Source organism: Palaemon carinicauda, chromosome 29 (assembly GCF_036898095.1).
Source record: "Palaemon carinicauda isolate YSFRI2023 chromosome 29, ASM3689809v2, whole genome shotgun sequence".
Classification (NCBI taxonomy): domain Eukaryota; kingdom Metazoa; phylum Arthropoda; class Malacostraca; order Decapoda; family Palaemonidae; genus Palaemon; species Palaemon carinicauda.
The window spans coordinates 749,039-773,206 of NC_090753.1; the positions used below are offsets into that span (position 1 = coordinate 749,039).

General features: G+C 42.6%; 1 protein-coding gene across 4 annotated transcripts in view; it reads right to left on the bottom strand.

Annotated features, from left to right (window-relative positions):
* The window catches only part of LOC137622170 (condensin-2 complex subunit G2-like), a 413,141-nt gene that overhangs the window by 143,515 nt on the left and 245,458 nt on the right, over window positions 1-24,168 (bottom strand). For 3 of the 4 annotated variants that reach the window (XM_068352608.1, XM_068352605.1, XM_068352606.1), the window contains exon 14: window positions 7,978-8,037. The exons of the other annotated variant lie outside the window; for it this stretch is intronic. In XM_068352608.1, the coding sequence (XP_068208709.1) occupies window positions 7,978-8,037 (60 nt within the window). The remainder of the gene's footprint in view (window positions 1-7,977; window positions 8,038-24,168) is intronic. 4 annotated transcript variants of the gene reach the window in all.

Genomic DNA, 24,168 nt, shown 5'->3' on the forward strand with positions numbered 1-24,168 from the left:
TTTCTTCTAGCCAGGAATGACGCCAGCCATCTATGAAATGCAGGTACAATGCTCAGCTTGCAATTGTATGGCACCCTCACAGTCAAGTGCTCCACCCACCTCACCTGCATCACCAGGTTACCCATTTCAGTGTATTGTTGCAGACTTTTTCAGCTAACGTGGCCATACCTACCAAGTCGCAGTTGACAGATATAGCGGCTGGTCAATTGTTGAGTGTGCCTATAGGCTCATCACTGCACTACATCGAGTGTTCGTTACACACGAAATCAGTGAAGAACTGTATGCAGAGGGTGGCCACAGTAATTGCCAAGCAGAGGTCAGTGTAAAGACAGTAAAGTGTCATTTCACTGACAACACAGACTGAGGGAGATAACTTGACACTGATAAGTTTCGGAGAGCCATGCTTCAGTACACTGAATCACTCCAGATCGTGAAACCGGATTGTCACTTACGGCATTTATCTTTGGCAGACTCACCTGGGATTTTAACCCCATATATCTTGGGAAGTACACGCCTCACTCTAATTGGAAGGAGACGCTCCTGTCGCGAGAAGAGGCACTATGTAACCACCACAAGTGATCAGCTGAGCGACTCTTGGAACACACCCGAGGCCTGCCTTAGCTGGTTGTTGGAGAGACTGTCTGTATCCAGAACTAAGTCGGTCTGAATCTTACAAAATTGGCCAAGACTGGCATTATCATCGAGGTACGTCAGTTTGACCAGCATGTGGTGCGTGTCGATGGCTCTGGATGGGTCACCCTACACAACATTAAATTCCTAAACACACATCTTCTTGTCATGCCTCACAGTCCTTTATCTATGTTACCTGGCCCAACTCCAACTCCCTCAACTATTCCTCAACTCACCTGAAATATCTACCATAGATCAGCATTGCTCAAACAATGTGCCAGGATGTGTTACCCATTCCACTTGTGCAGTGCTCCATAGGGATTCCCTCGTACATATTTTAGTTAACATCTATATTCTTGTCTGATGCCCTTATCACTCAATTTGTAGCATTCAGTAAATAAGTAGGTTTTTCATTTCTTGAAACTGCATACTTTCACAGTTCTTTTGATTTTCAGGCAGCTTATAATAGATTCTTGGTGCACACAATGCAAACACTCTAGAACCAATATTTAAATTACATATATGATGATCAACACTATGTCTTAAAGTCATAAAAGTGTCAATGTGAAAGACATCTAATAATTCACTTATGTAATTTGGTTTTCCAAATTGTAGTGTTTGGTGAGTCATATCACATATCTCGTAAATACTTCTTGCCATCCGCTTCAACGACCCTACGTCCACTCCCCAATAAATCTGGCTGTGCCCTAAAGGCCCTGCGTACCCTCTAGCCCTACAACAAACTGGGCCTTAGAGAAGACCCAGACACTGACTTGGACCTATCAAAATGTCTGACTCGTTAAGCCCGGCAATCATCCAAATAGTTGGAAGACTTTTGTTTGCACTCTCATTTTGTTCTTCTTCATTCTAATGCATCGCATGCACAGGAAGTGCAACTTTTGACATTTAACTCATTAGTCTTTATTTCTGCACCACAAAGGCTTGGGGAGGGCATACAGTATTATCGTATGTTTACATGACATTCACTGCTTTAAGGTTATTTCCCCATCCCATATCACTTCAAATGTGATAATCATTTTCTGGAGAGAATAAAGCTACTCTGAAGAAAAGTAGTTTTATACTTATTGAAAAACTACCTGATACCCTGCTCTTACGTGAAGTAACCATAGTGCTTCCTTTGCGAACGAAGGGCCGTCCATAGGTTCTGTATGGGTTGATACGAGAACTTGCTTCTCTTCACTAGCGTACCGAGGTAGAGAACAGCTGGCGAAGCGATCAGACCTTCATCAGTAGTATGAGCTCACCCGGGGCGGGTGGGATTAGTGCACGAGCGTCAAAGCATAAAACTCTACTACCCTGAAGGAGCTGGTCGTTCACGGGCTGTAGCATAGTGAACACTCGCTAGACAACCTACAGAAGGTTCACGAGTTTCCTTGTGTGCTCCTGAAGCAGGGTGCACAGGCTCAAGTGGATAAGAGCAAGGAAAGGTGGCTTGTCAGTGAATATGTACTCGATAAAACCAAAAAGCAGCTGGTGTTCCCCCAAAGGGATAGATGTCAAGAGGCAAAGGTCCCAGAGGGCCTGCCTTGCTAGGCTCACAGACACTTGTTGTGCCTTCGAGGCACAGTGAAAAGGGGCTGTGACTGCAGGGAATCAGTAGCCACCATCACTAAGGTGCTTCAATGAGGTGAGGCTAGGTATCGACGAATCAGGCACCTCCGAGGCACTCGAGGGAAAGCCCTATTGCCTTGGAAAGTTGGGCGACCTGCTCGGGGGGAGGGGGGGGGAGAACAAAGTTCCTCCCGCTGAGTAGCTTCAGTGTGCTGACAAGGACTCCGAGAAGAACCTACCCGCAACTCCTCTGAGCGAGAAGTTGCAGAGAGCCCAACTTAGAGGAGCGAAGGTAGGATGGAGAAGCAGTTTCCCTTGCTGACAGACTCTGCACATTGAGCACACCCATCTGGCTGAGCAAACTCAGCTAGTTTGCTCATCCCGGAGAGATCGTGGACCTGGCATTGACTCCGAGGAAAACCTGGCAGTAATTCCTCTGGAAGATAGCCGTTGCAGAGCGCATCTCTGCGTGAAGTATGAGACCTTTTGGAGGGAGCATCACTCCAGAGAATTGAGGGGAAAGGCCAAAGCTAGGCCCCTCTGGAGGAAGGATGAGTAACAGTTTCTCCTGCAGAGTCGACTCAGCAATCTTATAGTGGACAGGGCATTAACTCCAAGGAGAGCATGTGCGGAGGACGTTTCAGTGAGGGACACAAGATCTGCTTGAGGGAACGCCACCACAAAGGCACAGGGAAGATTGTAGCTAACCCGTGGGGAGGAAAATGTATGCTCCTGCTGTACCCTACAGAAAAGAAAATCCTTAAAGAGGTAACCCAAAATTCCCAAGGAAGGTCAGTGCTGACACAAGTGTCAAAGAGAGAGTTTCCCTTTGGTTGTGGGTGCCACCGCTTCGGTACGGGAAGTGACCGGGCCTTCCAAAAATTAGTTATCCGGGAATCGATTGATTGACACACTTGATTGTTCATCCTCTGAAGATAGAACAAGCAGAGTCCACGGGGAGAGAACAAGTCACAGGAGAAAGAAGTTGGCAGTTCTTCACCTTTGGGGAAAACCCATTAGGAGAAAATCCCTTTCAGACTTCTTCTTCTGTTGCCTGAAAGCCTTTTTCTTTACAAGTTTTATTTTGGGTTAACGGTGCACTCCACCCAGCCAAATTCAAAAGTAACGTACAGTTAACTCCCCGCTAACATGAGTTCTGTTAACCTGATTTCAAAGTTACACGAGTTCAAATTTATTCTGTTAACACAAAATGTCTGATTACAAGAGTGAGATAAATTTCCCGCCTAAAAAAAAGAAAGAGAGAGAGAGAGAGAGAGAGAGAGAGAGAGAGAGAGAGAGAGAGAGAGAGAGAGAGAGAGAGAGAGAGAGAATATTTAAGCTTACAACTAAATAAATTTTAGTTTTCAATGCAGTACCAAAAAAGTATTAAAATTTTACAAATAAATGTACATCTTAACTTTGAGCTTTTGCTCAGAGAGTTTATGCCTCAACTGAAAAGGAGTACAATCTAACCATAAAAGAAACACTTTCTGGTACAACTCAGGAACATAAATGGTGGTCTACCCTTAAATCTGCACTCTTTGGTGTGGATGCAACAGTTCCTCCTTTACTTAAACCAGATGGCTCAGTCACTCACTGTCCAAAGGAAAACGCAACCCTTTTGGCTGATGTTTTGGACAGTAAACAGAGTAATGAAAAACTTGAACTTCCTCATTCCTGTTTTCCTGAGGCTAAACTAACTAGTTTAGCTTTTCGATCTCGTGAGATTAAAGCTCTGTTGGTGGACCTTGATGCTTATGGAGGTGTAGACCCAAATGGTATTTTTCCTTTGTTTTTTTATAAAGACAGCAGATTTCTTAGCTCCAAAGTTATCTGTTATTTTGCGCAAGTTAGCAAGAAGAGGAGCTTTTAGCACTAGTTGGAGAATTGGTAATGTTACTCCTCTATGTAAATGTGTTTGTGGTAGCTCAAGTCCCACTGATTACCGTCCAATTTCCATAACTCCCATATTATCTAAAGTTTTTGAACGTCTTCTGGCAAAACGTCTTAATAGGTTTGCTGAAGGTAATCATCTACTCCCTAGTTTGCAATTTGGTTTTCGTAAAGGCCTTGGAGCATGTGATGCCCTTCTTATAATCTCCAATGCTGTACAGAAATCCCTTGATTGTGGTCAGGAAGTTCGTATGATTGGCCTTGATTTTAGTGCTGCCTTTGACCGTGTTAATCATGAGGCCCTTGTTTTCAAACTGAAACAGTTGGGAGTGGGTGGGTCGTTTCTTAGCATTATTATTGATTTTTTAAGTAATAGATCTCAAAGAGTTGTTGTTGATGGGCACCATAGTGATTATAGGAATGTGATATCCGGTGTTCCACAGGGTAGTGTTCTTGGCCCATTACTTTTCATACTATATACACATGACATGTGGTTTGGCCTAGAAAACAAGCTTGTTGCATATGCAGATGATGCTACTCTCTTTGCATCAATTCCATCCCCTGAATGTAGATCTAGGGTTGGTGAATCCCTTAATAGAGATTTAGCTAGAATTAGTGCATGGTGCAAATTATGGGGTATGAAGTTGAATCCTAACAAAACTCAAAGTATGATTGTAAGTAGGTCAAGGATGGTGGCTCCTCAACATCTGGATCTCAGTATTGATAATGTTTCTTTAAATATGTATGACTCTTTCAAAATTTTAGGTGTGATTCTCGACAGTAAATTTACTTTTGAGAAACATATAAGGTCTGTGTCTTCTTCAATTGCACAAAAAATAGGCTTATTGAGAAAGTCTTTCAAGATTTTCTGTGATCAATCTATTCTGAAGAAGTGTTTTAATTCTTTCATTCTACCTTATTTTGAGTATTGTTCTCCTGTCTGGTGTTCAGCTGCTGATTCTCATCTTAATTTGTTGGATAGAAACTTACGGTCTATTAAATTTCTTATTCCTGATCTAGATATTGATCTCTGGCACCGTCGTTCAATTAGTTCATTATGCATGTTGCATAAGATTTTTCATAACTCTGACCATCCTTTACATTCAGATCTCCCTGGACAATTCTATCCTGTTCGTAATACTAGGCAGGCAGTTAATTCTAATAGCCAGGCCTTCTCCATCACGAGGCTCAATACTACGCAGTACTCTAGAAGTTTTATTCCAGCTGTGACCAAGTTGTGGAATGATCTTCCTAATCGGGTGGTTGAATCAGTAGAACTTCAAAAGTTCAAAGTTGGAGCAAATGCTTTTTTGTTGACCAGGCGGACATGAGTCTTTTTATAGTTTATTTATGAGATATTTGTTTTTGATGTTGTTAATAGTTTATATATGACATGTCTGTTTTGACGTTGTTACTTATTTTAGAATGATTTATTGTTAATTTGTCTTCTTCATTTATTTATTTCCTTATTTCTTTTCCTCACTGGGCTATTTTTCCCTGTTGGAGCCCCTGGGCTTATAGCATCTTGCTTTTCCAACTAGGGTTGTAGCTTGGATAGTAATGATAATAATAATATACTTGTAAATGTAGATGTTTACAATTTAGCATGTTTACAGTACATCATGGCTCTTTATTTCAGAATGTGGTTTGCTCTCAGATAGTATAAAATAAAACTTAATTGTGACATTTACCAATATTTATATTCAATATATTTGTTTACATCGCATGCGTAGGTGGCTGTGGATCACCAGCGCCAACAACTAATTTGTCTGTTGTTGTTCGATACGCATTTTAATAAGAAACTGGTCAAGAGTTCGTTGAACAGTGTTCTTTTTTCAAGGATTACGTGATAAGGAGCAAAATCATATGAACAATAATCAGTTAACTATATGAGCATTATCGTGATACCGTTGGGTCCTTGAAAACAGCTGACAAGAAGACCAAAATAAAAACAATCCGTAATTGCTGTTGTTAAAATACATCTTGAATTGATAATAGAAAAGTAAAAAAACTGTTAAACGATGTTCAGATAACATAAAAAACAAGGATTATTTTAGGCATCTTTCAGTCCATAAAGTTGTTGTCGGCTATTAAGCTACAGATCAGCTGACGAAATTGAATGAAGTCTTAATCCCTGCCTACGATTGAACATATATTCAAGTAAAGTAAAAGTTTATATTGTGTACTATCTATTATTTATTCATCAAAAAGAAAGAAAAGTAAATTGCTGTGTGTGATATGCGTACTGTAGTAGCATTGTGCATTCATACATACCAGAAAGTAACGTTCATTGCTTTTTTAACTTGAATATGTACTTATTAATATAAAACTAATTGTAAATAAATATCCATTAGACTAAAAGGAAAAATATGTTACAATCTTTTCTTTAATTTCAAAAAAAAAAAAAAAAAAAAAAAAAAAAAAAAAAAAAAAATCGCTGATGTGTTTGATGTGCGTTCGTACCTACCACACAATACAGTTCATTGTGATTTTTAACTTAAATATGTTCTTATTGACATAAAATTAATCTAAAATACCGGTAAATAATCATTACATTAAAGGGAAAATGTTATGATATGTTACCTATTTACCGAAATGAAAGAAAAATGAATCGCTAATGTGTTTGATATGCATACGCAGTAGCAATAGTTTTGTTTATTGAGATTTTTAACTTAAAAATTTACTTGATATAAAATTCATGGTAAATAAATAATCATTAGATTAAAAGGAAAAACGAGAGAGAGAGAGAGAGAGAGAGAGAGAGAGAGAGAGAGAGAGAGAGAGAGAGAGAGAGAGAGAGAGAGAGACCGGTGCAAGACAAGTGACAGCCGACAGTGGTGACAAGAGTAGGCTAAAGCATCATAGCGTGAATGTACAGTACATGGATAATGGCTAAAGCATCATAGTGTGAATGTACATGGATAATAACTTATTTCACTATGAAATAAATACAAGTAGAGTAAGAATGTGTGTTTTTATTATTTCTGTGACCTTCAAATATATCAATAATGTTTGTTCAAGTTTCATAGTAACAAAATCCCAAAATAGACAGACTTTCCCAATGTCCAGGAACGTAACATCCCCTATTACCATCATTTCTTATGGAGAAATTAGGTTCCGTTAACAGGACCTCTCCAAGAAGATAACCCTCGTGTTAACTGGGATTTAACTGTAATACACTTGTGGCAGGCTGATACAACTTGCGTAAAAAAATTATGGGTAGTTTCCAGTTATGCCAGAACAATATATCTATAGTAAAGAGTGAAGGGTTTGTACATGTGAAGGAATAACCTGGAATTACTTATATTTTGATCATTGGTCTTGCTGGGGAAATGGGAATTTATAAAAACAAACTTGTGTGTGCTATAAAAAGAAAGGTTTTAAAACCTTAAAATTTTCTATAATGTAGCTGTATAAATTCTTAGTACATACGTAAACTTGCTCACTAGTTAGAAAAATCAGCTAACTGAGAACAATGGAAAGTAGGGAGGTTATAAATTGGATGCCTTTATCAATCACAATGGATTTTAGCATGTTTCAGCTTAAACACCTATTCTTGCAACTCATCTCATTTGTAGGTAGGGGATATACTGTACATAATAGAATGACACTACCACTCCCTACAGCTATCATTATTTCCGGATAATCATAAGATTATGACATTGAGTTTTACGTATACTTATTAACTACAGCTTATATCTAGACTTTTTAAATGAACCAAACATTTGCTTGATTTCAGCACCATAACTTCATACACCCCAATGAATGTGGTTTTTTTTTATTGCTGCAAGATATACAGCAAACAAAGATTTACACAGAGTAATGGTTATTTAGTTAGAAAATATGGAAATTCATATCAATAGGACACCAAGTCATACTAACCTTTCCGATTTGCATTACTATCCAGCTGGGATGTGGGAAGCATGGTCCTCCGCTGTGGCACTGCAACATACTCATGTTAGTACTCTTAAGCTACCACTTAGAAACGAACACTATGCTAAAAGTACATTTGAGCAGGTTCACATGCACTTCACTATAGAGCAATATGGCACACTGAACTCCGATACACCAGATTAACCCCAAAGCAAAAGCCAAATTTAATGTTCTGGAAATGTTAGAGCATAGGACAGGAATTAACGAGTTGAATTAGCTACTATAGCCCCAGACATACGTTTTAAGAAATTCCCAGCTCTCCTTAACATTCTTAAAAACATGCCTTTTATGTGCGAAAAAATCTTGCACACTGAAATAACAATGTCCAGGTCCTTCTTGAAGGACCTGTTGCAACTAATATTTCATCAAAGGACACCATTATTCCATAGCAACCTAAACAATGAAAAAAATGTATAAGTTTGTTTATATCTGTAATCAAATACTGTATTCCTCTTTTTTTAAGTAAATCTTTTTTGTTTTAGGTTAAAGCCAAACTCACCTGGCTCATCCATTTTGCACTCTATATAAATAGTCCAATTTTGACATATGTCCAGTGCATATACTATTCAAATCATGAATAATTGTGCAAATATATAAAACGATAATTATAAGATATAATAGTTGTATAATCCTATATAGTAGCTGTATTGACTGATACATATCTAATTACATTTAAGAAAAAATATAATGGAAAATCATACAACTAAAAGAGTATTTCATACAGGACATAAAGAAAGTTTTGAGAAAGCTATACTGTATGACAAATTTGGAATAATTTGTATTTTTCCTAACTAAAAACCTGAAGCTCTTAACATAGGAGTATTATTTCGGCGATAGCTGAAACCAGTCGTTTAAGCTTTTGCGAGGAGTAACTACCCTCTGCTAGTTAGCGGAGGATACTAGCTAAGGTAAACCAGCTACCCTGCTCACACCAGCACTAGTAAACAACCACCACTTTGCAATTTTGGCAGGACTTCTGGGAGAAGGTGATGGCAAGACCAGTATATTTAGAGCCTCAGGTGTGCATAGTTAGAAAAACTAGAAATTATTCCAAATTTGTCATTTGTTCCAGCACTACAGAACTGTAGAGTATATACAAATCATACGCTCTTTACATGGAGGTCTCACCCCTTAGTGGTTGGAAGTCCTAAAATCAACTGGCTAGAGACTGTCCTGGGGTAACACGTGCTACGCAGGGGTCGGTGAAAGAGCACCCTGATAACTCGTGATCCTTGTAGGATGACGGCTGGGCAATTGAAGCTAGCATGGAGTTTAGCAATATGATTTGCCAAGGTAAGCATAAATTCAGAACTAAGCTCCTCACTTCACCCAGACAATGCCCGATCCACCTCGCTTGGAGAACGTGGTCATAAAGTAGATACAGTACCAACATATATTAGGATGCACAGAAGGAATGGTACCCACCTGCATGCAGTTCCTTGGATGCTGAACCCCCAAAAAGGGAAGGATGAAAAGGAAGTGGCCAGTCACTCACACTTTCCTCCTAGACTTACTCGCGAGTAACATCTGCCCTCAACTAACTGCTACTTGTCCTACAATGGAGCCAAAGTGTTACTGACCACGTTTTGTGCAGCCAAAATAGGAGATAAGGTAAATGTATCCAGATTCCTGTGGGTTATGTCTTACAGGTAGTGGCCGCTGTTTACCGTTTCCACATGTCCACTTGTAACACCTGCGTCACAGAGAAATTCTTTTGAACGCCAGGGATGTGCTGACACTCCTGGCTTTATGAGCACGGGGACGACGACTGGAAGATGAGGAGCCTGGATGCATGGTTCTCTCGATCTCCTTCCCAATCCCAGAAGATATATTCTTTGTAATTTTCCTCGGGTTCTCCCCGTCCTCACCAAGAGCCTGCTGATCTGATAAAAGGGTCTGGAGGTCCTTTTTAAGCATTTCCTCCTTGCCCTTACGGGGCAGACTCACAGTTGGTCTGGGTCATCTGTTACAAAACGAAGCCTCAATCTGGAAGGGTCTGATTCTAAGATCCGCTCCAGCCAGATTTTGAGTCTTGACTATGACTCTGGGATTAAGCCAAGTGTCGCTTGCCACCATCCCAATGAATGGGTATGTCATGGGACAAACCATGTAGCTTGTTGACTCTCTTTGCAGAGGGCAGAGCTAGGAGAAAGACTGTCTTCTGAGTCAAGTCACAAACTGATATTTGACAAATTATCACAGAGAAGGTCTACCCCCTTAAGCAGGCTGGTGTCTGACACCCACCACTTCTGCTCTAGACCAACCGGATGATCGGTTGATCCCAGGAAAGCCTACTTCCCCTCCTGGACAAGGTCTAAAAATCAGGGGTCTCTCTAGAATGAGACTGTTGCCGATTGAACCCCACAAGCCTGTTTCCTTGGCTTAGGTCACCATTTCTTAACTTAGGGTGCTTAAATTGATTTCATGGGATGCTGGGGAAGGTTACATATGTGGCAGTTGGGAGTGAGTGGGTCTTTTCTTAGCATCATTATTGAATTTTTAATCGATAGCAAAATGGTTGTTGATGGTCACCATATATCGAGTGTAGGAATGTGATATATGGTGTCACTCAGGGTAGTGTTCTTGGCCTATAAAACAAGCTTGTTGCATATGCAGCTGATGCTACTGTACTCTCTTTGCATCAATTTCATCTAATGAATGTAGATCTGGAGTTGCTGAATCCCTTAACAGAGATCTAGCTATAATTAGTGCATGGTGCAAATTATAGGGCATGAAGTTGAATCCTAACAAAATTCAAATTATAATTTTAAGTAGGTTGAGGACAGTGGATCCTCAACATCCGGATCTCGGCATTGATAATGTTTCTTTAACTCTTTATGACTTAAAATTTTAGGTGTGATTCGCTACAAAAAATTTACTTTTGAGAAACACAGGTCTGTTTCTTCTTCAATTACACAAAAATTTTGCTTATTACAAAAGTCTTGTAAGAATTTTGGAGATCTATCTATTCTGGAGAAGAGTTTTAATTCTTTCATTCTATATTGTTACATGAATTGCTCTCCTGTCTGGTCTTCAGCCGCTCATTCTCATCTTAATTTATTGGACAGAAATTCATGGTCTATCAAATTTTTTTTATTCCTGATCTAGATATCTACCTGGCATCGTCGTTCAATTAGTTTGTTATGCATGGTCATAAGATTTTTCATAATTCTGACCATCCATTACATTCAGAGCTTCCCATCTTCCCTGACAGTACCATCCTGTTTGCCATACTAGCTATGCAGTTTATTCTGATAGTCATACCTTCATCATGAGACTCAATGCTACACTAAGTTCTAGAAGTTTTATTTCAGCTGTGACCAAGTTGTTCATTAGTTTTCATATAGTTTGATTATTTCCTTTCATCAATGGTCTTTCTTTCCCTGTTGGAACCCTTTGGCTTATATCATCCTGTGTTTCCAACTAGAGTTGTAGCTTAACTAGTAATAATAATACTACTACTACTAATAATAATAATAAGTCCTACATAAGCAACAACAAAAATCACATTGATGAGTTTTTATAGTTTATCCATGTTCTTTCCTTAGTTTTCTTATGGTTTTGGCTAATGCTATTGCCATAATGACTGTTTTTGTTTTGGAGAATGAACCAAATACAGTCAAACCTCTTGATACGAAAGAATCTGCTTACGTAATTTTCACTCTGCAAAACGAGATGGTTAGAGTTTTACGACTCGCATCATGAAAAGTTTCGGACAACGAAAGGAGGTACGGTGCGAGAGCTCAACTGTTTCCGAGACCGATTTTAAAATTCGCGTGCCGCCAGCCCTTAAACTCGTTACCATCCTCCCGTGCTGCTCCCATTGGTTATCTCCCTCCTAGGATGCTAGTTACCAGCATGAGATCCTGCTCTCCTATTGGTCAGCATCTACTGTACTATATCACATTATACACCTACGCATTGGCGTTCCTATGTATTTTCGTTTCGGCAGCGGTATCGTACCCACTGACTTAGTGTTAGTGATTTCACTTTCGTAACAACTGTACAGTACTGTATCGTGTGTGATATTACGTTACATTATTAGCCATGGGTCCTAAGAAAGTCGCTGAAGTCAAGGAAAATAAGAGGATGATGCTTTCCATGGATATGAAGATGGAAATAATCAAGAAATACGAAGCTTGTATGCGGATAAGTGCGTTCGCGGAGGAATATGGCCGAAATCCATCTATGATAGAAACGATACTGAAGCAAAAGGAAGCTATCAAAGCAGCAACACGTTCTAAGGGCGTGACTGTTTCCTCCAGCAAGAGGAGCCACGTCCATGATGAGATGGAGAGATTGCTGCTTGTCTGGGTAAAGGACAAAAAATGGTTGGAGACACTATCACCGAAGCGATAATCTGCCAGAAAGCCAGCGCCATTTTCAGTGATCTCGTGCATGCTCAGGCCGAAGCCGACGCAGGAGAAGGAACATCGAAGCAGGATCCCCCAGAGTTCAAGGCTTCTCGTGAGTGGTTGGAAAAATTTAAGACGCTCAGGCATTCATTCAGTGGTGTGTCATGGGAAGACTGCAAGCTCGGACACGAAAGCAGCCGAAGCCTTTGATAAGACATTCGACGTGTTGGCTGTCCGGGAAGGCTACAGTCACCAGCAAGTCTTCAATTGCGACGAGACTGGGGTTTTTGGGGAAAAAATGCCTCGTTGAACGTACATCTCAGCAGAAGAAAAGAGGCTAACTGGGCATAAGCCTATGAAGGACAGGCTTACCTTTGCACTCTGTGCAAATGCCAGTGGGGATTGCAAGGTGAAACCATTGCTGGTGTATCACTCTGATACTCCTCGAGCCTTCAAGACCCATAGTCACTAAGGAAAATCTAAACGTGTTGTGGAGGGCTAATGGAAAAGCCTGGGTAACAGGGCAATTGTTCATCACGTGGATGAATATTAGTTTGGCCCGATTGTGAAAAAGTATTTGGAAGAGAAGCGCCTCCCTACGAAATGCCTACTGGTGCTGAACAATACCACTGCTCACCCTCCTGCCCTCGATGAAGATATTGTAGCAGAATATTCCTTCATCAAGGTTCTCTATCTTCCACTGAACACCACACCTCTCCTTCAGCCCAAATTTTAAGAAGCTTTATACAAAGTATCTCTTCAAGTGATGTTTCAAAATCATTGAGAGCACAAACCTCACCCGTCGTCAATTTTGGAAGGAGCATTTTGATATTGTCATATGCCTCAAAATAATTGATCAAGCTTGGCAGAAGGTTTTGAGGCGCACCTTTAACTCTGCCTGGAAGAATTTGTGGCCTGATGCTGTCTCCGCACAAGGTTTCGAGGGCTTCCACGCAGACCAAGCTGAAGCCGATTCTGAAAATGTTGACGCTCCTGAACCTGTTGCTCAATCGGAAGTTGCCGAGATCGTTACACTCGGGAAGTCCATGGGTATGGAAGTTGATAAGGCCGACATTGATGAGCTTATTGAAGAGCACCAAGAAGAACTTACGACAGATGACCTGAAGGAGTTGGAGGCCATGCGAATGAATGAACGTCGTTCAGGAAGAGTACAGCGGAGGGAGGAGGATGAGCCACTGATAACAGCAGAAATTAAGGAGGGTCTAGATGGCTACTTTAAAATGGTGGCTCTCGTAGAAAACACACATCCAGAAAAAATTCTCACAGGTCGTGCACTTAAGTACTGTAATGACGTTTGCCCGAGTCATGTCAAGAAAATTTTAAGAAGCAGGCCGAAACAAGCTTCTTTGGACGGTTATTTTAAAGAGGCCTTCAGTAGAAGCAGACCAAGCGCCAGCTAAAAAATGAAAGAAAGGTGGCAGTGATGAAGAAAATACGTAGTGTAATTAAATTTAGAAAATACAAAATGTAAAGTAAAAAAAAAAATTAGAAAAAGGAGAAAAAAAAAAAAAAAAAATTTAGTTCATCGTAAAGTTAAGTGTTAATATTTCTTGCCATTTGTAAATGTGTTTCTTAAAATTAAGTGTTAATGTTTTCTGTCATTTATACATCTGTTTTGTAAAGTTATGTGTTTACATTTTCCGCCGTTTTTCATCCTCCTCTACCGCCCCCCACTTCACTCTCAGACATCGCCTCACTCCAAAGGTAAGGTTCCACATTTTTTTTTTACTGTATTTTTAATTTTTGCTCTAATTGAACACTTCTTTTACCGGTTACCAATAGTTAATTTATCATTAAATGATCAAAACAGTACTTTTCATATATTTAGTACTGTTTAGTGGTGTGTATCCTTTTGATAATCATTTAATGTGATATTTTTGTAGGGTCTGGAATGAATTAGGCTATTTACATGTAAAAGGCAACTCACAAGACAAAAAAATCACTTTACAAAAGCCATTACGGAACCAATTTTGTGTTGTGAGGCATTACTGTATATGATCAAGATATATTGCACTTGCCTTTACTTTAACATTATAGTAACTAAGTGTTTAACAATGGTACAGGGTGCTGGACTGCTTAGGCCTGACCAAATGGGATACTGAGGTAAAAAAAGTTAAGAAACTCTGGCTTAGGTGGAGTGCCAAGGAAAGGGAGAGCACAAGAGGATGTCGCCTCATACCTTTCCTTGTGTTTAACTTCTCTAAGGAAGTGGGAATCATCCACATCTGACCAAGCAATCAGCCAGTGAAGGCAAAATCTACCTTTCTTTGCAAAGGAACCTACTGTTCCTCTCGCAAAGTAGACCGACTGTGGCGGGGGGCTGATAAGGGGTGCCTAAGCGCACACGCTTCGCAGCTTGCACAAGTAAGGTGTAATCCACCTATAGACTTCGCCTTTAGACAATACTTCTTGCGTACACGAGGCTTGATGGAAAGACTCGCCCAACAGAGCACTAAGTGTAGCAGAGGTGGGGGGGTACACCTTCGTCAGGCAGACAAGCTCGCCTGCCCACCTCACTAAGGGGTAGCGTGTCTCATGCTGGGCAAGACTTATCCGTTATATTATGGATAGCGTGCTCCCAAGCAAATACCTTTGCAAAGGAATCTGACATCGTCAGATGCAGGGTCAAAGGAGGGTGAGTGATCAGAGACCGACCAAGGTTTGGCCCTGTGAAGTATCCACCTCTGACATTAAAATAACGGGCAAACTAGATCGCACGCAGACCACTGTCAGGCAAAGGAGCTAGCTCACCCATCTCGCTAGTGCTCAGTGAATGGGTGCGCAACACTACAAAAGACTACCATGCGAGACTCAGCTCTGCGTTCATGCCAAAGTGGAACGGACCCGAGTACCCTTGTACCACCTGGCTCCCGCAGAAGCATGGTAGTTAGCGTTATGCGCTCCTATAAGAGGAGGCATTGCACACTTGAGGCAACAGTAAGCAGAAGTTCTGTGCGCTATCGAAGTAGAGCGCACTAAAGGCAACAGTAAATTGAAGCTCTGTGCTCTATCGAAGTAGCGCACACTTACGAGTAGGGTCCCGCAAATTCGCAATGGGTACTAAGGCGAGCAGTCTGGGTTGCCCACAGATCTTTGTCAGAGAGAAGAGCTCGGCCACCAACCTCGCTAGAGCTCAGTGGATGGGTGCACAACACTGTGCATGACTTCTCTGCAAAACTAAGGTCTTTGCAAAGTACTCACTACTCGCGCTAATCCTTACCATCAGCTGATTGGTGAGTAGCTTTATGTCATCCCTAGGAAGGGAACAAAAAAGAACAGCCATTTCTCCCTCAAAAGAGGTTAAAGCCATGAGGTACAGGTCCAGAAGGGCTTGGCCTCAAAGCTTCATGAGCTTTGTTGTGCCCAATGAAGCACGATGTAGGAAATAACCACAAAGAGTTATAGCCTACAAGTAGTTTCTACCTTGTAAGAGGTGGAAATCACAAGGCACAGGTCCTGAAGAACCTGGCCTCACAAAACTCAAAAAGAGCTTTGTTGTGCTCAAAAGGCACGATGTCGGTAATAACCACGAAGTGTTAACACCCATGAGACTTGTTTTACACCCTGAGGGTACGGCAGCAATGAGCAAGAACTGCAAGCAGTCACCTAACTCCTTTGTCGCCAAGCTCCGACGAGTAAGAGCAGGGTATGGATGAATCCAACTATCGCTGGAGGAATACCCTGAGGAGGGAAACCAATCAGAGAAAGGCAGTTTCTCCCACAGGTGGAAAAGGCAGCCTACCACTGTTGCCGCTGTCGGCAATTCTCCCCACAAGCAGGAAGATCGCTAGACAGGGGCTAGTGGAGGATAACTCTCCTCGAAAGTAAAAGTTGCTCAACACCTGATGGAGGTTGCCTTTTCCTTGTAAGGGATGGCTGTCAAACACCTGGAGGTTGATCTCCGGGCAGTGCTCTCTGCTTTCCGTCAACGAGCTGAGTTCAAGTTGAATGTCGGCATCGAGTGCTGCCTGCGAAACGTAGCCGAAACTAGTTTCTGGGTTCACCCTGATGTGATCATCCTGACTGGAAACCACGAGGGAACTAAAGTCAGTCTTATCCTAGCTGGCAACTAGAGCTGAACCACGGTTTGAAAGCTCATCGCTGATTAGTTGTTGGTTAAGGCATCCTCACTTACTGCTGACCGACAACAAAGCAAAACATTGTAAATACAATGTTTTGCTTTGTTGTCTGCGGTACATGATGCTCATTTTTACTTTATACCTCACTTACTTTGCGTAATATCTACCTGGTTTTTTGGTCACACACAGATTAAGGGTAGATGATGAGTATTACCTTGAATAAAATATCCATATCTTAAAAAAAAATATAAAAAATATGAGTTGAAGTGAAACGAAGACTGAAAAAATTTTATATGACTTTTTTTATATGCTGTCTTTTTACCGACAAAAGTTTGGCAAACATAGATAAAAATGTGTGGATTTTGTAGAAAAATATCCTTTTGAATGTCATGAACCTAAAAAATAATGCAAAGAAGAGAAATAATGGTGAAATAATTGGCTTTGTAACGTGATATTGTTGCTAATTTTGGTGACGTTTCGTCGATGCTGCAGGCTTCCCGCCCCCGAACACGATCACCCATCGTCATCAAAATATTCTGTTACTCATCACAAGAAGATTTTATTTTTTCCTTCGTAGGTCAATTATTTTACGTTGTATCTACTTAGTTCTTTGGTAACAGACCGATTAATAATGAAAGATTACAATCATTTTCCTACCTTGCATTATTTTTTTAGGTTTATGACATTTAAGGGGATTTTTTCTACAAAATCCACCAATTTTTATTTACGTTTGCATTTGTCGGTGAAAAAAAAGCATATAAAAAACAGTTTTTTCACCCCTCATTTCACCTCAACTCATATTTTTTCATATATGTATTTAAGACAGATATTTTTTTCAAGGTAATACTCATCATCTACCCTTAATCTGTGAGTGGCCAAAGAACCAGGTAGATATTACCCAAACTAAGTGAGGTATAAAGCAAAAATGAACATCGTGTACCGCGGACAAATGCAATGTTTTGCTTCGTCGTTGGTCAGCGGGAGGGGAGGGTGCCTGAACCAACAGCCAATCAGCAACAAGCATTCAAACAGTGGTTCAGCTCCAGTTGCCGGCTAGGATGAAACAGACTTCAGTCTACTGCTACCCTTGTTCCTACACCGAAGCTGCAGGAATGAAGGTGAGCAGAAGAGAGTGCTGCAGAAAACTGTAACACTCTCAGAATCATTCTTTAGTGGAGAGACCAAAAAGCCCCAGGGAAGGTAGAAGTTACCACACGCGGCAACGGAAGAGACTTCACTCGGAGATGGGAGCCGTTGCTTCGTAAAGGGAAGCAACATAGTCCACACAAAGGAGAAGTCTTGGGTCACCATCTGAAAGAAAACAAGGTATTCTTAAACTTTTAGTCCAGTAGCTTTTAATCGTAAACCGGTTGAAAGGTTTTCACGGGAGAGTAAGACTACATCTTTACTCTACCGAGTTAAAATAACCAGAATAGGGTAGTTACAGATCACAAAAGCTTTAACGACTGGTTTCAGCTATTGCCGAAGTAATACTCCTATGTAAAGAGCATAAGGTTTGTATAAAGTGCCAGAACAAATATATAAGAACTACAGCTGATACTACTAGTCATACTATATTGATCAAAGGATATAGGAAAAATTACAAATTCGGAGATAATTTTATATTTTTCTTAACGGTACAAACCTTTAGCTATTTACAGTACTGTAAAGGGGTATTACTTTCGGCGAAGCTGAAAGGACAAGCCATTAAAATTTAGCAAGGGTTAACTACACATGTTGCGGTTGGTGGGGGGGGGGGGGTAGCTAGCTAACCCCTTCACTCACACACCTGTGACTGTGCTTCACTTTGCTTGGAGGTAGGACTTCAAGGGGAACTGGGTTGGTGGGTAAGTCTGTATAAATACCTAAAGGTTTGTATTGTTCAAGAAAGTTCAAATTATTCCCAAATGTCATTTGTTCTGTAACTGGAATACAAACCTACGCTATTTATAGGGGTGACTCACCCATTAGGAGGGTGGATGTCCATGCCAATCTGGCTTTTTGACATTATCTGGCATCTCCTTTTTATGAGTAATTTAGTACCAAAAATAAGGAGACCCTAACACCTCGCTAAACCTTGCTACACAAGGTCTGCGGCCTACGCAAGCTGTGTGTTGAGTTATTCACAGTGTGACTCGAGGTAAAAGTTATTCCGAGTCTTTGTAGGAAATAATAGAGTTGACCAAGACTTTCCTAATACCACCTCGCTAGGGTATGGGCATGTAAAGTATTGACACAATACTAGGTACACCAAGGGAGCATGGTTTACCTGCAATGGTTGAGGCCAGCTTGTGCAGAGAACCCAAGATGCTGCTTTCCCCAAGAGAGGGGAGAATAAAGAAAAGAAAAGAGCCAATCATTCCCTTTCATTAACACAAACTAAAACCAGGTAACAGTGGCCTAAACCTTTTGCTACTTGTTCAAAAAGGAGCTTGAGGTATTATAACAGCTGTTGTGCAGCCACCACAGGACCGATAGAGATCGTATCGAGTCTCCTGTGGGTTATGTCTTGCAGGTAATGGGCTGTGAAAGTCATCTGGTGCTTCAACATCCTTGCTTGTAGAACCTGCATCACAGAATAGTTTCTTTTGAAGGTCAGGGACGTAGCAATGCCCGATATCGTGAGCTCTTGGTTGACGTATTGGAGGAGGATCTGGATTCAGAGCGTAATCAGTGACTCTGTGAATCCATGCTGAGATGGTGTTTTGGTGATCCTCCTCTTTTTTCTCCCAATGCTGACCAAAAGTGAAGGCAACCGGGGGTGGGCTGTTGTGGTTCTCTTGAGGTAGAGCCTCAAACTCCTCACTGGGCACAGTAACAGATGATCTGGATTGTCAGTTACGGAGCAGCGAGCCGTTACCCAGAAGGAGTCGAATCTAGGATCTGACACCCCTGGATTCTGAGTCTTGGCAACAAACTCAGGGACAAAGCTCTTCCCCTCCCCTAGAATTGGCGATGTCGTATAAGGGACAATGAAGTTTACTGACCCCTTTGGCCGACGTCAAAGCGAGTAGAAAGTCTCTGTGGGGCTGTCACACGGTCCTTGACCTTAACATGACTAGGCCATCACCCTTGCTATCCTGGCATAGCCATGACACACTCCATAAAACCTAACTTAGACTTGCATCCCAGACTGTGGAAGGTTGCAACAACCTTCACACACAACCTGTGATATCAAGTTCAAGAAAAAGCAAGGGTATATAATAAAAGATTATAGGTTAGAGGCAGTAATACCCTCTCCAGCTACGAAGCCGGAGGCAACATACGGACCCAGGGAACAACAATCCTCATATTGGGTCTGTACCTCTTTAAGGTAACAATCTACGAAGATTGACTTCCTTCGCCAGAATGTCGCTTCTAAAATATTTCATAGACTTGTTGTGTCTATAAGCCATCGAAGTCGCCACAGCTCTTACTTCATGTGGTTTGACTTTGAGGATTGGAAAGCTTTTCTCGTCACAGTTCTGGAGAGCTTCCCTTATAAAATCCTTTATAAAGAACGCCAGCGCATTCTTTGACAAGGGTAACGAAGGCTTCTTTACTGAGCACCAGAGGTTATCTGCCTGTCCTCTCAGGTTTTTGGTCTTCTGCAGATAAAATTTTTAGGGCTCTCACTGGACAAAGGCTTCTCTCCTTTTCCCGTCCTACTAAATGAGATAACCCTGGAATGGTAAAGGATCTAGGCCATGGTTGCGAAGGATTCTCGTTCTTGGTGAGAAAACCTAATTGCAGAGAGCAGACTGCATTCTCTCCATTGAAGCCCATCTTTTTGCTAATGGCTTGCAATTCTCCTATTCTCTTGGCTATTACCAATGCAACCAGGAATAGGGTGTTCTTAGTAAGATCCTTCCATGAAGCCTTGTCGAGAGGTTCAAACCTGCTCGAGGTTAAAAACATCAGGACTACATCCAAATTCCAAGAGGGGGCTGGGTTGTCCATCCTCTTAACGGTCTCAAAGGATCTTATGAGGTCTGAGAGATCCCTGTCTCCTGACAATATGTCTGTGACGGAAGACGGAGGCTAGCATGCTGCGGTATCCCTTGATAGTTGATACTGCTAGTTTCTCTTGTGTTCTTAAATGCAACAGAAAATCTGCCAGTTGAGTTAGAGAGGTACTGGAAGAGGAAGTGTTGTTAATTCTGCACCATTCTCTGAACACATCCCACTTAGATTGGTACACCTTGATTGTGGACGTCCTCCTCACTCTCGCGATTGCTCTTGCAGCTTTCCTCGAAAAGCCCTTCGCGCTTGCCAGTTTTCGATAGTCGAAAGGCAGTTAGATCGAGAGCGAGGAGAATTTGATGGTATCACTCTATGTGTGGCTGTCTGAGTAGATCGTTCCGACAAGGCAACGATCTGAGGGTGTCTACTAGCCACTCCATCACTTCTGTGATCCACGGTCTCATGGCCAAAACGGAGCTATCATGGCCATGCGGGCATTGTTCGACTCCCTGAACTTCTTCAAGACTCTGTCTAGGATCCTGAAGGGGGGGAAAGGCGTACGTGTCTAGTCCTTCCCACTCCATGAGGAAGGCGTCCACTGCCACTGCTTCCTGGTCTGGGACTGGAGAGTAGTAAACAGGTAACCTCTTGTTCTCTGCGTCGCAAAGAGGTCTATTGACGGTTCTCCCCACAGATTCTAAAGCCTGCTGCACACCCCGTGATGTAGGGTCCATTCTGTCATGAGAACCTGTCTTCCTCTGCTGAGAAGATCTGCTCTGACATTCTTCTCTCCCTCTATGAAGCAGGTTATCAGAGTTATATTGTTCGCTTTTGCCCACAGCAGGAAATCTTTGCTGCCTCGTAAAGGGAATCCGAACTAGTGCCTCCCTGTTACCTGATGTAGGCCAATGCTGTGGTGTTGTCTGCGTTGACCTATACTAACTTGTTTGGACCTCCTCCTGGAAGTGTATTAGCGCTAGATGAATGGCCACCAGTTCCTTCACGTTCATGTGCCATTTCTTCTGATGGTCTTCCCATAGACCATCTCACCCTTCTGATGAAGTTTGAAGCCTTCTAGTAGCTTGTTGGGGTAGTCCCACCAACTCAACTGATTCCCGATTCCCAGAGGGATCGGAATTCACGTCGCTAGGTCTTGATCTCTAGTCCAATAACTTGACAGATGGAACTGAAGTGGACGTAGATGTAGTCACTTGTAGATCCTCCAGACACTTTTCTTGCAGCCTAACTCTGATTAGCCAGTCGTCCAGGTACATCGATATTCGTACCCCTTCCAGATGTAACCAGAGAGCCACGTTCGATACCACTCGTGTGAAAATGTAAGGCGCCGTGCTTGGTCCAAAACAAAGTGCTCTGAACTGAAAAGTTGTTGCGTAATGTACAAATTTCCGCTATTTCCTGTAGTTCGGGTGAATTGGGACGTGAAAATATGCGTCCTGCAGGTCTATCGACACCATCCAGTCTCCTTGTCTGGTGCCTGCTAGGACTGACGTAGATGTCTCCATAGCAAACTTGACTTTGCTCATGTACTTGTTCAGTGGACTTAAGTCCAGAACGGGTCTCCAATCCCCCGAGTTCTTGGGTACCAGAAATAGTCTGTTGTAAAATCCCTCTGACGAGGGTTCCTCTACCACTTCTATTGCTGCTTTTGACAGCATCTGATTTACTTGCTCTTGAAGAGCTGCTGCTTTGCTCCCCGAGTATGTAGCTGTCAACTCTAACGGCTCTGGCGAAAGAGGGGGCATCCTTAGGAAGGGGATTTGTATCCTTCCTTCAGTACTTAGACTGTCCAATCATCCACTACCCTTTGGCTCCACTCTTGCCAGTAGTGGGATAATCTGGATCCCACTTGTGTCTGGAGGTTGTTGAGTTCACTTTTTGGGTTTCGGTTGCTATTTGGGGTTTTACGAGGTTGCCCTCCAGCAGCCATTCTCTGGCTTCCTCTCGAAAGGGCTCTCCCACGAAAGGGCTGACGCGTGGGAGGAGCTTCCTACTCCTTCCTGGCTAAAAAGTATGCCAGAAGAACTTTTCTTGCAGTCCTTGTAATCGGATCTTGCGTTGCTTGTGCGCAAGAGCTGCCGCTAAGTCCTTCACTAGCTCTGAAGGGAAGAGGCATTTGATCAAGGGAGCATACAAGAGCTCTGCTCTCTGAGCGAGAGTCCCTCCTCACGACAGGAAAGGAACAGCATAGCTCTTTCCTTAATAATACCTGCTGTGAAAAGGGCTGTGAGTTCGACTGTCCCGTCCCTCACAGATTTATCGAGACAGGCAAAAAGGTGCATTTGCATCTCGCTCTTCTCGTCCGTAACATCTGCGAGGGCTCCGAGAGTCCAGTCCATCAAGCTGAAGACTTCAATTGTCCTGAAGACGCCTTTCAGCAAGTGGTCATTTTCTGATGTGGACCACATAACTTTAGCCTTAGACATGGCTGTTCTACGCGAGGCGTCTACGAGTCTGGAGAAGTTCCCTTGGGAAGAGGCAGGAACTCCCAAGCGGAGAGCCTCCCCAGTCTCGTACCACACGCTAGATCTAGAAACCAATCTCGTTGGGGGGAAGGAAAAGGTTGTCCTTCCCTGTTCCTTTTCTTCAAAATCCAGTCGTTCAACGTCGAAAAAGCCCTTTTCACCGATCTGGCTAAACAGTCTTCTTGAAGGAGGAAGACTTCTGGGGTCTACCCTTCATAAACTGCAAGGGCGGGCTCTGAGGAACAGCCTGCTGAAAATCATTCGGAAATAAGTCCGCCAAAACCGCAAGTAATCTTTACAGATCCGCCTCATGAAGAGTTTCTTGCGTCTCCTCCTCTGGGATCTCTTCCAAAGGATTGGTGATTTCCGATGTTGAACGAGTGGGGGAATCACAAGCCTCGTCCTGCTTGTGTGCGTCATGCATGCTGCGAGGGAGCGTCATGCTTGCGTGCGTCATGCATGCGTGCGTCATGCATGCGTCCAGCATGCTGCGAGGGAGCGTCATGCTTGCATGCGTCAAGCATACGTCCAGCATGCTGCAAGGGAGCGTCATGCTTGCGTGCATGCGCCATGCATGCTGCGAGGCAACGTCATGCTTGCGTGTGTCATGCATGCGTCCAGCATGCTGCGAAGGAGCGTCACGATCCTTGTCACCTCCCGTCACACGTCCAGCTTGCTGCGAGGGAGCGTCTATGAGCGCTGCAACTTGCGGCGAGTCTGCGTGTCCTAACTCCGGGCTTATCCTGACTTCTGGCGACAAGGAGTCCAATATCATGACGTCTGGCGTCACGTTGTTCCAACGCTAGACGCTCGGAACTATGACGTTTGCGATCTTGGCGCTCAGAACTATGACGTTCGCGATCTCGACGCTCGGTTTCATGACGTCCGAGGCTCTTACTTCTTGTCTAGCAGGAAGGGAAAAAAGTGAGACGTCAGCCTGGTCTGTGAGATGCGTCATCTGACAGCGAAGATAACACTTTTACCTCGCCTTTCCCATGGCGAGGGCGAGCGTCCTGGGAAGCATCAATAGGTACGCTCGAGGGGACGACTGCTTGGGGGCTAACGCCTCTCGCCTCCCTTCGCCTGTCAACATTCCTTCTTCCAGGGGTTAGGGAGCATGGAAGAGGTCCAGGCCTAGGAGAACGACAGGTCCGAGCAGCCGCACCCTCCACTACACTGATTTAAGCACTGAAACTAGCACTTTTAACTTTTTCATATCAGACCATAATTTAGACCTGCCTGCTGCGAGAGATTCTACTC